This window comes from Diplodia seriata, assembly GCF_021436955.1.
Source record: "Diplodia seriata strain FDS-637 chromosome Unknown scaffold_2, whole genome shotgun sequence".
Classification (NCBI taxonomy): domain Eukaryota; kingdom Fungi; phylum Ascomycota; class Dothideomycetes; order Botryosphaeriales; family Botryosphaeriaceae; genus Diplodia; species Diplodia seriata.
In genome coordinates this window covers 2,097,840-2,111,744 of record NW_027117309.1, presented here as the reverse complement: position 1 = coordinate 2,111,744, position 13,905 = coordinate 2,097,840, and the positions used below count along the sequence as shown (strand labels likewise).

Below are 13,905 nucleotides of genomic sequence, written 5' to 3'. Positions count from 1 at the left end.
CGGCGGCTAGGCAAGGAGCACAGGAAAGTCCGAAGAAGGTACCGGAGTTGCCGGCGGGGGGTGGGAATGAGTTGCGACACGCTGACGATGAAAAGGAATATGCACTTGATATAAATACTTAGTACCATTGTGGAAGTACAGTCCTAAGCTAACTCTCTACTCCAGGTTCAGTAAAACACCGACTGGAAAACAATCAATCATGGATGCGCCTCCTTTTCCTTCTCCACCTCCTCCAACTCATCCTGAAGCATTCTTCCAAATTTGTCGGAAGCTCCCGTACCCTTTTGCAGTATCATCCTCATCTCTTTGTCGATGTAGTTATGCAACAGCTCTTTCATTGCTCCATAGCTACGCTCATGGGTCCAGGGTGGGAAGCAAATTATTGCAGCATTTGCGTCCGCACCGTTGTCGAGGAGAATCCGGGCAGCTTCCCCCTTCTCTGAATCGAAGTGCAGCAGGGAGAGGTTTGCAATATGGGTGTATATGGCCGGAAGGACCCTGTACTTTAGCTCCTTTGCCAACAAGTAGTTCCACGATATCCGAATAACCCTTTGATGCGGCCGCTGAAAGGGATGTCAAGGAAAATTACAGTTGTGCAAATTACTTCTACCGCGCCTTTTGTGAGGCATAGAACCATAGCTTTAGCCACCGAAAAAGGTCGTATGAGGAAAGCGGACGGCTCTCCATAGCTCCAATTTCAACAGGAAAGGTTCTGATCTTGCAAATCTTTCGGGAATGAATCAGGTATAATCTCAAGTATAATAGGACTGAAGATAAATGACGTTATAGGACGATTATTGTTCTAAGTAATCAGGCTCATTCTTAGTAGGGAGAAGTGCCAGTCTCTAAATAGTGGCGTCCGATAAACGACGAACGAAGGGTATCTCGCGTCATCATGCTTAGCGTTTATAGGGCCGGGAACTTTAGTATCGCGATTGTATGTCCTGATTCGCTTCTGCAGTGGAATTTTCGTACATAAACATGGCTTGCCAGGAATCATGCGTAGAAAATTCAATAACATTGTCAACTACATCTCCGTACATGTAATTCTTCACCGGTCGAAAACATCAAGCGAGGAGGCGTCCAGTCAACGCAACGTACACTTCATGCAACTATGGCGTGGCTTCAGCTGAAGGCGTTCGTCAACCCCGCAATGCCGCTTATTTTCCCAAATGAGACAGTGCTCCAGCCTTGGCGCTTATTCTTCATGCACCATGCTTAGAGCAAAGTCTAGACAATTGATGAAGAGGGGTAGAGCTGGAATTGAGAGCGCAAACCTGAAGTCAAGCACAGGCTATGATTGGCCATATGTGTAATGAGGATTACGTCTCACTACTAGCGGCCCGAGCCGTTAATGAGATCTTTGCTTCCGCTGCCAGGATACCTGCAGTGATAGGACCGTCGGCGTCGATCATGTAAGTTGAGGCCTAGAGGTATGCAACGACGACTCGGCCTTCATCATCGCTGACGTGGCCACCCTTCGTCGCTAGGCCGAAACAGCTAGTGGGATGAAGCATATATCATTTTCTCCAAACCGAAGCCTTCACAGAATCACGTCTCCAAGGTGTCTTCGCCTTTTGTCTACTTGCAATTGTGTACCTCTTGCCTCCATTTGCTTCAGCGGCTTGCGGCAACGCGACTGTCCGTAACCTGCTGATATGTCTGACTTAACACCGTCTGTCCCGGAGCCTCCTGAAACCGAGCCGCCAGAGCGTCCTGGAATCGAGCCGCCAGAGCCTTCTGGAACCGGGCCGCCAGAACCTTCTGGAACGAAGACGCCAGAGCCTTCTGGGACGAAGACGCCGGTAATTATACCATCTCTAGTGCCTTGTCATTCTCCAAGAAGTCAAGTTCCATATTCTAATTAAGTCGGCTGACTAGCGAAAAGGATAGTGAGTCCGACATCGAAATCATCACAAAAGAATCCACTGTGGATGACAGCAACCAATACAACGAGTTCTACATCAACAAAGAATCCCTTCAGCCCGAGAGGAGCTTCCCCGCCTCGGAGCATTCGGTGGAGGTCAAAGCTTTCAAGGACGACTTTGGTAGAATACTGGCTTGTCTGCGGAGGAACGAGATAAAGTGGCAAAGCGTTGAATGCGTTGGACGCCTCGCAGACGAAAAGAAGATTCGAACGACAGTGCTGATTGGCCTTTCCCCTGTACCGGATGATACAGAGCAACAAACTCTCAGAAGCAAAGTGGAGTCAGTGATGAGACACCCTCTCCATATCGAGTTTGCCGAGGGCGGTTTTGATGAAGAATCACATTTCGGGTTCAAGGAACGGCAGCAACCTCTGGCTTGCGGCAGCTCTTGCGGAATTGCGGTAAGGCGTTCCACTGGCAGCATCGGCGGTTTCGTTACTATCAAAGGCGATCCCGATAAGAAGGCTGTCTACGCGGTATCTTGCCACCACGTAATGTCCAAAGGAGAATCAATTGAGTGGCCGGCCAATAACGACTATGCAAGCCGGCTAGGAATCGACGACAAGGTCCGAGAGCATCTGGAGAGACTAGGGGAGGAGGAACTGGTGTCTGAGTTTAGCAGAGAAAGTATACGACGTCTCGCAGAGCTCCCCCTGCGGCTCCAACCTCGCTTCCGGTAAGGTAATGTGTCCTAAGCGGCTGCGATTCACACTGTTAATATTTCTCAGAGAAATCACTGGGACTGATCGAGACGCTCAAACCGCTTACCTTCAGCAGATCGTTGGCCAATTCTTCCACCTGCTCGGGGAAGCTCCTGCAAATGGCAACATTGAACAAATTGTGGGCTCAGTCCTGCTACGCCGATTGAGACCATTTCATGAAGACCTTGAAAGGATGGAAAGTCTATTCGCCCATGGTGAGCCCGACAGGGATCTGGTCGGTGCGTTCGTTAACTATATCCTCTGGGATATGGATGAGGAACACATGACGACCATGCCGACCATGGAGACCGCGAAGGCCATGAGGGCCATGAGGACTAGGAGGAAGGGGGTGCTGCAACGGCTTCTGAGTCTTCGGCAAGTCTGTAGGAAACTCAATTTGGGAGCGATGGTAGAGCATCCATCAGGATCCGATAGGCGAGGACTACGACGCAGGCTACGATCCGAAGAGGTGGAGTCGTTGGCCTTGGCAAACCAACCGATGGACCCAATTCACCAACAATGGCAACTTGCAGATGCTACGAGCTTGCAGCAAGCATTGGATGTTGTCTCCCGCCACCATCGTAGTTTCGACCGCTTCATTGGGGTCGTTTGGGCATCAATATTCTCGACTCATCACAGGATTGAACCAAGAAATGGCAGGGTCGATAACGTTATCTACATCAAAGAAGACTGGGCTCTCATTAAACTCTTCCCCGAAGTACAAACCGGAATTCGGAGCGTTTTCGACAGAAACATTCTCCGTCCACTACAACCGTTGGAACATTTTACCCATCCCAAGCCGTGGAGGACGCTGGAGAGCTCCCGAGTTTCGAAAAGAGGCCGAACAACCGACTACACAATTGGCAAAATCAATGCTACAATATCGGCTGGAAAAAGAAGCAGATCTGACGACACGCCAACCCTTGAGTACACCATCATTGCTACGGGAGCAAACGGACTGTTCTCTCAGCCTGGGGATAGCGGTTCATGGGTGATGGATAAATGTGGACAGGTTGTTGGGATGGTCTGGGGAAAAAGTAAAGCGTCGAAAAACACGCTTTTCACACCTGCTGAGTTCTTGTTCAATTGGATTGGTAGGACGTTTGAGGCGGCGATGCGAGCACAGAATGTCCCAATCGATGGAACTCCTCCACAGGAACGCGTTCAAGTCGTTTGACGCGTTCCGGGGTAGAGGATGTTGAGTTCTACATCGATCGATTCACGGTTCAAGGTACGGCTGACTCTAGGTAGCTACAATGTAACGTAGTCAGAACGACTGTCGTTACGAGCACGTGCTCAACCACGTAAGCTCATTTGAGGTCTTCTATGTATTTGGGTAGGAATAAATGAATCAACTTTTCAGTCACAGGTCTGTGGATACTCCGTGTTCCGGCTTAAATATCGTTTACATAGACTTCGGAAAGGCTTTAAAACCCTTTGATAGCTGCCAAATGCAATGAAAGGGTTGGTTTGAGCCGTCAAGCGTGCTCACCCGTTTTCTGAACATATTTCATCAAAGAAAGGAGCCATATTCAAGCTAATCAAAATGGAGGGGATTTAAGTCGAGAGACTGAAGCGGTGATAGTATATCTGACTCCATTTCCTGCATTTATGTTCACGCGTTTGGATGCCGGAAGTTTCGTGAAGGTCTTGTCCAGAGTAGGTGAAAGCTCGTAGCTGAAAAAGATACATGCGCAATGGCCGGTCTGACTGGCAGATGCTCGAAAGACAAGACTGGGAGCACCGTATGGTACACTGAAGCCGTAGAAAGCCTCACAGGAGCTGCAGGAAAGATACAAAAAGTCGACAAAGATCTATCTGGACAGCCTGATCAGCCATGTCAGAACGGCGTCAGTCTCGGCCACTCTCGACCTGGACGAGTTTATGAAGTAAAGACGAGGCTCGATCGGTGTTTTTTGCGGCACAAGACTGGGTCGAGTAGGTTATTTCATTACCTTTACAGATGTTGTTTAACGTTTCAGGTGGTGCTACGACATGGAGCTTCCGCCTTATGTGTTCGAGGACAGATCCATTAAGGATCTACGGAGGGTCTCAACTGATGCTACTTGGATGTATGATGATTGAAATTCTTCGAACGCTGAGTATCTACTGGTGTTTGATAGGGTCAATGAGATTCTTTCTTACTCTAAAGATCTGGTAAGTGTTATCTCGACTTCGCTTTCTTCCTGACAGTTCCACTCGTGCAAGTAACTGATGGCGGTTGGACTACAATCATGGAAGACAAATCAGGAAAACGAGAATCTTTAGGCTAGTGCTGATCTGTGGGGGTAGGCTGAAGGATGTGAACACAACGCAATTCTCATCTTGCGGAAGCAAGGGTTATCGGAGCAGCAAGCGGTGGATGCCCTCGGTGTCATGTTCAACTAGTTATACCGGGACTGGTATCGAACTCTCATAGAAATGCCGGTCTTCGGATAGTAGTTTGAAAGGGAAGTGCTGAACCATATCGAGGGTTGCGGTGAGTGCCACTCGGCAACTCCCATTGGACGTAAGCACAGTCCTGTTCCAGCGAACACATCAACACGGTGCGGTGGAAACTAATGCGGCATAGCTTCCGATCAAGTCGATACATGGAAGGGAAGGGGAAGGGCGTCCACCGAACACGCGTCATGATGGTTCCGTGTCTGGAATCAGAAGTGGCTTTGTGAGGAAGACGATTTGAGACACTCGCTTACAGATGATTGCATATTGAGAATGAGTACCGCTGGCAGACGGTCGGATACATGGCGTTCGAGAATCGTCAGATACCAATGAAAGAAGATTACGTCAAGCATGGCAAGCTCCAACGGAAGTGCACTGTGTCCCAGAGTCCCTACAGGATGCTCTGGAATGAGTCCATCTAGGAGCCATGGACGGAATAGCCGCTTTCATCGTGGACGACAAAGCAAATGACGGATTTCTGTCGAGAGTGAGACGGTGATGGTTCTTCCGGAGAGAGGTGGCCTCTGCGCTGAAAGCGTCAACAAGTTTTTCCGCCAAGTGCCCCAAGTTACGGACCCCAAACACAACTAACGTTGAAGAATCGCAGCTGCCGTCTTTGCAACAGCGCTGCCGATGAAAGTGTTAGGCTGAAAGTGTTTGGTCAACTCTTCCTCGACCCAAATGCGATGGCAGTCCAGCCACGAACTTTCGAATAGGCGTCGAGACGGTCTTGCGCTGGGGATGGGTAGATTATGAGGCTATCGAATCCTCCCCATTTGATGAACGGCTGACGGGAGGGACAAGGGACGCCTTACGACTTGGATGTCGACTTGCTTGGATGTTCATTCGTGACTTTCGCATGATATTATTCCAAGTTCTCCGGGCCGGGGCAGATGCGGAGATGGCAGATCGATGATGATGATCGCGATGGGTGATGGCAGATGTGGCAAAAAACCGGTTGCCACACCGGGAGCTAGTGATTAGCGCATGCGGCAGGCGCGTCGCGGCTTCATATATCACCAACGCGCCTATTCCCATGATGCCATTCCGATCAAACAACTCCATGTTGCCCACCGCCCGGCCCAAACCCGCATGATGGTGACGCCGCCCCGCCACGTGCGCCCGGCGCCGGCCACCAGCCACGCCGAGCGGGCCCGGGACCGCGATGTCTGCTCGTAGGTCGGGCTCCGAGCCGCGCCAACGCGCAAACGCTTCGCGACTGACCGCAGTCTGCAGCTTCCACCCGCTCTCCATCGCCATCCCCGACCTGAGCGCCGCCCTCTCCTCCGACCCCGCCTGCCTGCCGCCGCCCGGCCACCACCCGCGTGCCTCGAGCGATGCCGTGCTCACCGCCATCGCCCAGCTCGCCACCCTGCGCCTGGGCGTGCAGCGCGCAACCATCTCGTTGATCGACACGCACTCGCAGATCGTGCTCACCGAGGCCACGCCCACGCTGCCTGTGTGCTGCAACACCAGCACCGCTCCCGGCGACGCCAACACCGATGCCGGCGACGCGCTGTGGCTGGGCACCGCCGCCTTCCCGCGCGGCTGCGGCGTGTGTGAGCTCGTCGTCGACGCCGGCCCCTTGTCCGCTGTCGTCATCAACGATCTGCGCAACGATCAACGCTTCCACGCCCGCTCCTTCGTGCAGCATGACGATGGCCCGCAACTGCGCTTCTACGCCGCCGTGCCGCTGGTCGCCCACACGGGCTCCGTCGTCGGCTCTCTGGCCGTCTTTGACGACACGCCGCGCGACGGGCTCGCCCCGCACCAGCTCTGCGCTCTGCACGATGTCGCCGCCGCCGCCATGTCTTACCTCAACGTGTCGCGCGCCCTGGACGACAACCAGCGCGGCGAACGCATGGTCCGCGGCCTCACCTCCTTCGTCACCGGCGCCTCGGATCTGCAGGGCCGCGCCGAGCTGGACGAGCCGCACAGCCCCCATGTTCCCATGACCGCCTCGCCGCTGCCCCAGCCCTCGGACCAGCCGGTGCTGGAGCGCCCCGTTGCCAACGGGAGTCCCGTGAATCCCGTCCAGAGCGCAAGCCCAGCTGCCGACATGCAGACTCCCCAGAGCGAGGACGACCTGTTCACCCTGCAGGACATCATTCTCCCGTCCGGCGCCAAGCGCATGTTTTCGCGCGCCGCCAACATCATGCGAGACTCGAGCGGCCTGTCGGGCGTCATCATCTTCGACGCATCTCTGGCCAACCCCGGAGGCTCGGGCGAAAGTACGCCGTCGTCTGCATCGGCCGACACGGACGACCCGTCCAGCGAAGACGACTCGGTCGACAGCGATAGCCCCTCGCTGTGCAAGATCCTCGGCTTCGCTGACACGGAGATCTCGAGCCGCGCGGGCACCTTCCCGAAGAAGGACTACCTCGCCCTGGCCGAGTCTGATCTGAAGCGCCTCCTGAATCAAAACCCGCAGGGCAAGGTCTTCCACTTACCTCCGTCGCCCGATTCCGAAAGCTCCTCTGGTGACGACGTCAGCAGTCGCCGCAAGCGCAAGCGGAGAGGCAGCCGCAAAACAAAGTTTTCCGCCGTGAACGCCATCATGGACATTGCTCAGGATTCCCGGAGCGCCGCCATCGTTCCTCTCTGGGACTTCCAGCGCGAACGCTGGTTTGCTGGCTGCCTCTGCTGGACTACCGATCCGAGGCGCCAGTTGTCCTACGGGAGTGATCTGCTCTATCTCCGCACCTTTGGCAATAGCATCATGGCGGAGTTGAGCAGACTCGATGCCTTGTCCATCGACAGGGCAAAGACGACCTTCGTCGAGTCCATGTCCCATGAGCTCCGCTCGCCGCTCCATGGCATCTTGGGCGGCGTTGAATACCTCCAGAGTATGCCGCTGGACTCGTTCCAAACCAGCGTTGTTGCATCCATCGGCGTCTGCGGACGCACTCTTCTCGACACCGTCCGAAACGTGCTGGAGTATTCGAAGATCAACGAACGGGCGGCCCGGTCGGACAGGCCCCCGAAGGATCGCCGCCCCACGCTCCGCCCATCGCTGTCGACACCCACTGTTGACATCCGCCAACTGACCGAGGAGACGGTTGAAGCTGTCTTCTCCGGGCACTCATTCACTGTATCATCCACCCAAGGCGAGGAAGCCGACGAGCCGTTCTTGCATCCAAACAACCAGGAAATGCCATCACCGCCCATGGGAGACCGTGCCCGCCGGACCGTACGCATCATTCTCAACATGCCTGACCACCGGTCGTGGCTCTTTGCCATGCAACCCGGTGTCTGGCGGCGCATTCTTATGAACCTCTTCGGTAATGCGCTCAAGTACACCAGCGTGGGCTTCATCCGCGTCTCGCTCTCTGCTACCGATCTCAACGACTTCGAGACCAAGGTGTCTCTGACGGTGAAGGATTCGGGCGCTGGCATGTCGTCCCAGTTTTTGCAGAACGGCCTATTCAAACCCTTCTCACAAGAGAACCCCTTCGCCCCGGGGACCGGGCTTGGCCTTAGTATTGTACGCCGGCTCGTCGACAGCCTGGGCGGCAAGATCAACGTCCAGAGTACACAGGATGTGGGCACTGAGATTCGAGTCACCGCCACCTTGGCCAAGCGGGCCGCCAGTGGCGAGAACGCCATCTCAACCATTGCGGAACGCTTGCGGGGCAGAAGCATCTGCATTCCGGGCGAGCTTCTTCCCAAGCCTGCCGGAGGCCAGGATGCCGTGGCTCAGGGCGAGCACAGCTTCGTCAAGTCGATTGCTGGAATAGTCCGCGAGTGGTTCAGGGTTGAGACTGTTGCAGATGTGGACCCAGAGGCTGATCAGCTTGTCATCTACCCGGGACCAAACATGGAATACATGTCCAGACCACGGCCATTCAAAGGAATGACTGTAGTCGTTGCCGTGGACGCAACCGAAGCCGCAACGCTACGAACCGACGCAAGAATCGTTGGAGGTTGGATCGAAGTCATTACTCAGCCGTAAGTCTCCAGTCGCTGCGACTCCCTTGCTTCCTATTGACGTTGCATGAACCTCAGCTGTGGTCCTTTCAAGTTGGCCAAACTCCTTGAGCTCTACATCAACCGACAGAGTTCGACACCCGGGCAGTCCGGCCCCCCTGGCGAGACCCGCACCCTGCCATACCATCCGAGCCCGAGTAACGGGGCGGGTGAAAGTCAGCCCGCATCACCCACAGCTTCACACGAACCACCACCGCCTCCTTCAACGCCGCTTAAGCGGCCGCCCTTCCCGCAAAAGTCCACGCCTGATTCAGGATCCGAGCAACGACGTTCCTTGCGTCACACACCGACGTTGAAATCACCGCTGCCACGACGACATACCGAAGTGTCCCCGCACGAGTCTCCCCGGTCACGCTCGGTATCGTCCCAACGGCAGCAGCGGGGGACGGAGATCCTGATTGTCGACGACAATGCCATCAACGTCCGTCTGGCATCGGCCTTTTTGAAGAAGAATGGATTTCCCGACTTCAGCTCAGCGAAGGACGGCCTCGAGGCTCTCAACATGTTCAAGGCGGACCCGCTGCGCTGGGCGGCAATTCTCATGGACTTGAGCATGCCGGTAATGGACGGCGTGACAGCCACACGCGAAATCCGAGCATGGGAGAAGAAAAGGACGGACAAGAGAAGAGAGGGGAAGACTGGAGTGGACCGACTGACGGAGTTGAAGTCGCCGAACGGTGGCGATGAAGAAGGCAGGGCGGCAGGCATCACGGGAGAGATGAACCCCACGGCGTTCGAAGGACGGTCTGCCAGTTCGGAGCAAACGGAAGACGATTCCAACGCAGCGGACGATGCTCCGGCCGTGCCGGCCCCCGCCCCCAGCTCGAAGTCCGGAGTGCAGATCATCGTCACGACCGGGCTCGGCAGTGCCAGCGCGCGGTTCGAGGCCATGAGCGCGGGCGCGAACGAATATATGACGAAGCCGATCCAGTTTGCAGCGCTGACCAAGATGATAAGGGAGCGCATGGAAGCCATGGCGGCATCTGCGGCTGCGGCGGCATCCGTGCCCGCGTCTCCCGCCACGTCCACACCTCGACCCGACACTCCTTCTGCTGCGGAAGACGATTCCCCGGCGTAGGTGCCCTGTGTTGGATCCAATCAATTCATTCGTTGTTGCGGGCGCACACATGTCTGGCCCTTGGTGGAAGCATGGGGCTTGGGATGTAAGCTTGGGGCAGTCAAATGCTTGTCTCATCTTTTATGATGCACGATACCTTGATAGATTACACGAGAACATGAGCTTTGAATTTCATGCAAACGAACGGCGAAGACCAGTCAGAAAAGCGTTGCAGCCGGCTCAACCCGCTTGTGGTGCCATGTCCCGAATCAGCAACCACATCTGGGGCTTGGAGTGGGCGATGATGATTGGTCGAGAGCAGGAACTGCCATTTAAAGAAGGCCGATCTCTCAGGCTCCAGCGATCTCCCGCAGTTGACGACAAAAAAGCCCAACGGGCACCATGAATTGACGAATTACACATCCAACACGCAGCCCTGCCCTGGGCCAACATCGGGAATATGGTCTTTTCCACCGTGCCTACGGCGGGTAGGCAGCCACAGTGTTAAAAATAGAAGTGTCGCCTATTATCGACTAGCCACGTGAGTCCGCGCGGTCCTGAAACATTTATCTCGTCGGTGGCCCCGCGCGCCGCTCATCATCGCAGCTCCCCCCCACCCCACACCTGGCCAGCTCTTTTCCCAGCCATACATCGACTCAAGCTTCGCGTGGTGGCGCTCATCCTCCTCCCCACCTTAGTTTAGACCCCCGCCCTTCTTGTCCCCCCCTGATGCAGCCCAAGCCACACAACCACAACAACAAACATGGCAAGCGGCAGCAGCAGCAACAACAACAGCACAACATGCACACCGACCCGGACATAGAAACGCCGCCGCCACCGTTGCCGCCGCAGCCGCAGCCAAACCATGCACCGTCCTCGTCCTCATCCTCGTCGTCGGCACCGCCAGGGCGGCTGCTCTTCGTCGAGGTGCGCGGGCCGCGCAACCGGCGGCAGCCGGGGCTGCTGTACGACCGGTCTGCGAGCGAGCTGAAGAGCCACGTGATGCTGGTGCACAGCAAGGAGAAGCGGCAGGCGTCAGATCGGGATCGGGATCGGGATTATCGGAGGCAGCTGATGCGGGTGGTGGGGGCGGCAAACGACAACAGCAAGAAGAAGCTCACGGTCGTGCTGACGACGCTGGCGCCCGAGATGGGCGAGCAGTACAACGACCCGTTCGACACGCTGCCCGTGCAGAGCACGCCCGAGGTGCACGCCGCGATTCGACATTGTACGTATATACTCACATATATGCATGACCCCGCCGCCGCTTAGCCGTCTGAGGATGGTGGAGCGGTTTTCCATTGTTTGCCCGGAAAAGAGGGGAAGAGATAGTAACACCAGGACGTGCGTCTGACTTGCTTTTTTGTTTGGTTCCAGATTTCGAACATTACCCGGGCCCCACGCCTTTTACACACGGTGCGTGCCCGACGATTCTCTTTGCGAGAATGGTGAAGAGGGTTTGTATTTGGCTGATTTAGGGCGCGCGCAGATTCCCTCGTCTACGACAAGAATGCGTACAAGAGAGAGAAGATGGAGTGGAGTCAAGTCCAGTTCAGTTTCTGCCAGGACCAAAAGATCGCCGTCCGTACGCCCGAAACCCGGACCCGGAAAGGTCGGGAGAAAGAGAGCTGATGTTTTCGAGCAGTACCTCATAATGCTGTTCATCTGGCAGGTGATGAAGAACCTGGGTAGAGAGATGAACTACGAGACCAGCAAGTACTGGGCCGTCGTGTTGCGGGTGACAAGAGAAGGTATGTGCACGACCGACCATGCCATATGTTCCCCACGACTGACAAGTTCCGGGGGGAGACAGAGATGCCCATCGGCAAGACCGGCACAGACATCCCCGAGTCGTACGTGGCCATGATAGCCGGCCTGGGCGTCGCCGAAGTGCGTAAAACAACATCACCCCAACCCAACCCAAGCCTTCCTTTCTCCCTTCCCCCCTTCCTTCCTTCCTCGCTTTCTTCCTTCCCCCCTTCCTCCTCCCCGCCCTCCTCCCGTCAACGCTGACGTACGCCGGTCCACGCACCCACCAGACCTGGCTCGGCAACTTCGCCAACGCGCGGCAACACATGGAGGCGATGCTGCAGCTCGTCGCGGCGCGCGGCGGCTTCTCCACATTCTGCGCCATGGGGCAGCGGGCGCTGACGTGGTGCGAGTTTTACCCGTGCGCGTGCCTGGAGCTGGCGCCGCGGCTGCCGCGCACGCCCGTCCGTCCTCTGCACCCAGACATCCTCGCGGCGACGGAGCGCGCGCACCGGCGCACCGTCGCGCTGCTGCCGCCGCGTCTAGTCAGCCCCGGCTCGCCGCTAGGCCCCATCTTCTTCGGGCTGCACGTGTGCGTGGGCGAGTGGGAGTCGCCCGTGCCGACGTTCACGGGCGTGCTGGACGATCTGGAGCATCGGATTTTGGTCGAGCTGGCGCGGGAGAAGGAGAAGAGGGCGGCGGCGGGGAAGAAGCCGGCGGGGCCGATGGACGTCGTGTACTACGCCCTGCTGCAGGCGTGCCAGATGTGCGTATTCGGCTCCATGCCCTTCACCCGCAAGGAGGCGCCCATGTACGGCGTCTTCGCCGAAACGCTCAGACGCGTCCTCCTCGGGGGAGGAGGGGCGGTGGTGCCCGACGACGATGAGGAAGAGGAGGAGGATGACGTTGTCGGCACGTGGACGGCGGTGGCGTCGGCGGAGAGTCTGCTGTGGGTGCTTTTCATCGGCTGGTCGACGGCGTCGCAGCTGAACGGCGACGCGCCCGGCGCGGTCGAGATCGCGACGTGGTTCCTGCGCCAGTTCGCCGCCGCCGTCGAAGTGCTGGGCTTGACGGAGGTGGCGCAGGTGCACAACGTGATGAGACAGTTTCCGTGGGGCGTGGATACGTATCGTGCGCCGCTGGACGCGCTGTGGGACATCTACCAACATAGAGAAGACCTCAATATCACGTAATTTTGTGTAGATGGGTACTGCTATGCCGCCGCCGCCGCCGCCAAGTGCTCAGCCGTTTGTGATTTCCGCGGCAGTCGTGGAGACGGACGGCTGGCGAACGTGGAAAGCTCCGATGGTGGCGGCGGGCTCTTTCTGTTTCTTGGATTTGCGGAGAGTGTGAGAGACGACAGTGGTGGGTTTTATCTCGAACCGACCGACTAGTCGTGGTCCTCGGCCAGGGCCGTACCGCCCGTCCCGCAAAGTTAAATTCCAGCCACGATACGCAAATCAAAAACGTGCAGGGGGGCGGCACAGTTGATACTGTTTTATTATTGGCTGGGTGCTTTTTGGGGAACTCGCTGCAAGGTACGCGAAGCTGCAAGCCATTCCCATATTTGGCCAGTCACATGGTGTGATGACTGACGGTGGCGTCATGCATGCTCGCTTCGCATCACCGTTTGGAGAGATTGATCAACAGGGTATCGTGCGACGAGAGCGGTCCGTTGGGCTCACAGAACGTAAGATTTTCTTGGCAATAATGTGAGTTGTTTTACTTCAAGCACCCATTTACGTCGGTCCTTTTTGGTGGTGACTTCGCGGCCCAATGAGTTTTGCTGACGCTTTTCTTACCCCACCATCTGTGTACATTCAAAAAAAAAAAAAAAAAAAAGCCTTTGTCTATGGTAGGTTGGCTTGGCATCTGACCGGCACCTGGGCATGAGTTTGTTTTCTTATGTGCAACTACCCTCGTTCCGGCGCAGATTGCGAGGAAGATGCTGGATGATGTGGTCGTGGAGTCGATCAGGAGGAAGGGGACGGCGGGGTGGGTGGGGATGAGGGCGTGGATGGAGAGGTATGTCCGGAAGAGT

General features: G+C 56.2%; 2 protein-coding genes across 2 annotated transcripts; both read left to right on the top strand.

The window, feature by feature from the left end:
• Nucleotides 1–6,166: 6,166 nt before the first annotated feature.
• On the top strand, nucleotides 6,167–10,136 carry SLS55_002017 (uncharacterized protein; the record flags this gene model as incomplete). Its single annotated transcript, XM_066773504.1, has 4 exons — nucleotides 6,167–6,246; nucleotides 6,308–9,019; nucleotides 9,077–9,129; nucleotides 9,385–10,136. The coding sequence occupies 4 exons, from the start codon at nucleotides 6,167–6,169 to the stop codon at nucleotides 10,134–10,136; spliced, it is 3,597 nt and encodes a 1,198-aa protein (XP_066636071.1).
• A 780-nt stretch (nucleotides 10,137–10,916) lies between these two features.
• Nucleotides 10,917–13,057, top strand: SLS55_002016 (uncharacterized protein; the record flags this gene model as incomplete). The annotated part of the gene is made up of 6 exons (XM_066773503.1): nucleotides 10,917–11,343; nucleotides 11,493–11,531; nucleotides 11,605–11,696; nucleotides 11,761–11,866; nucleotides 11,929–12,005; nucleotides 12,155–13,057. 6 exons carry the CDS (start codon nucleotides 10,917–10,919, stop codon nucleotides 13,055–13,057), a joined length of 1,644 nt encoding a protein of 547 aa, XP_066636070.1.
• Between the last annotated feature and the right edge of the window lie 848 nt (nucleotides 13,058–13,905).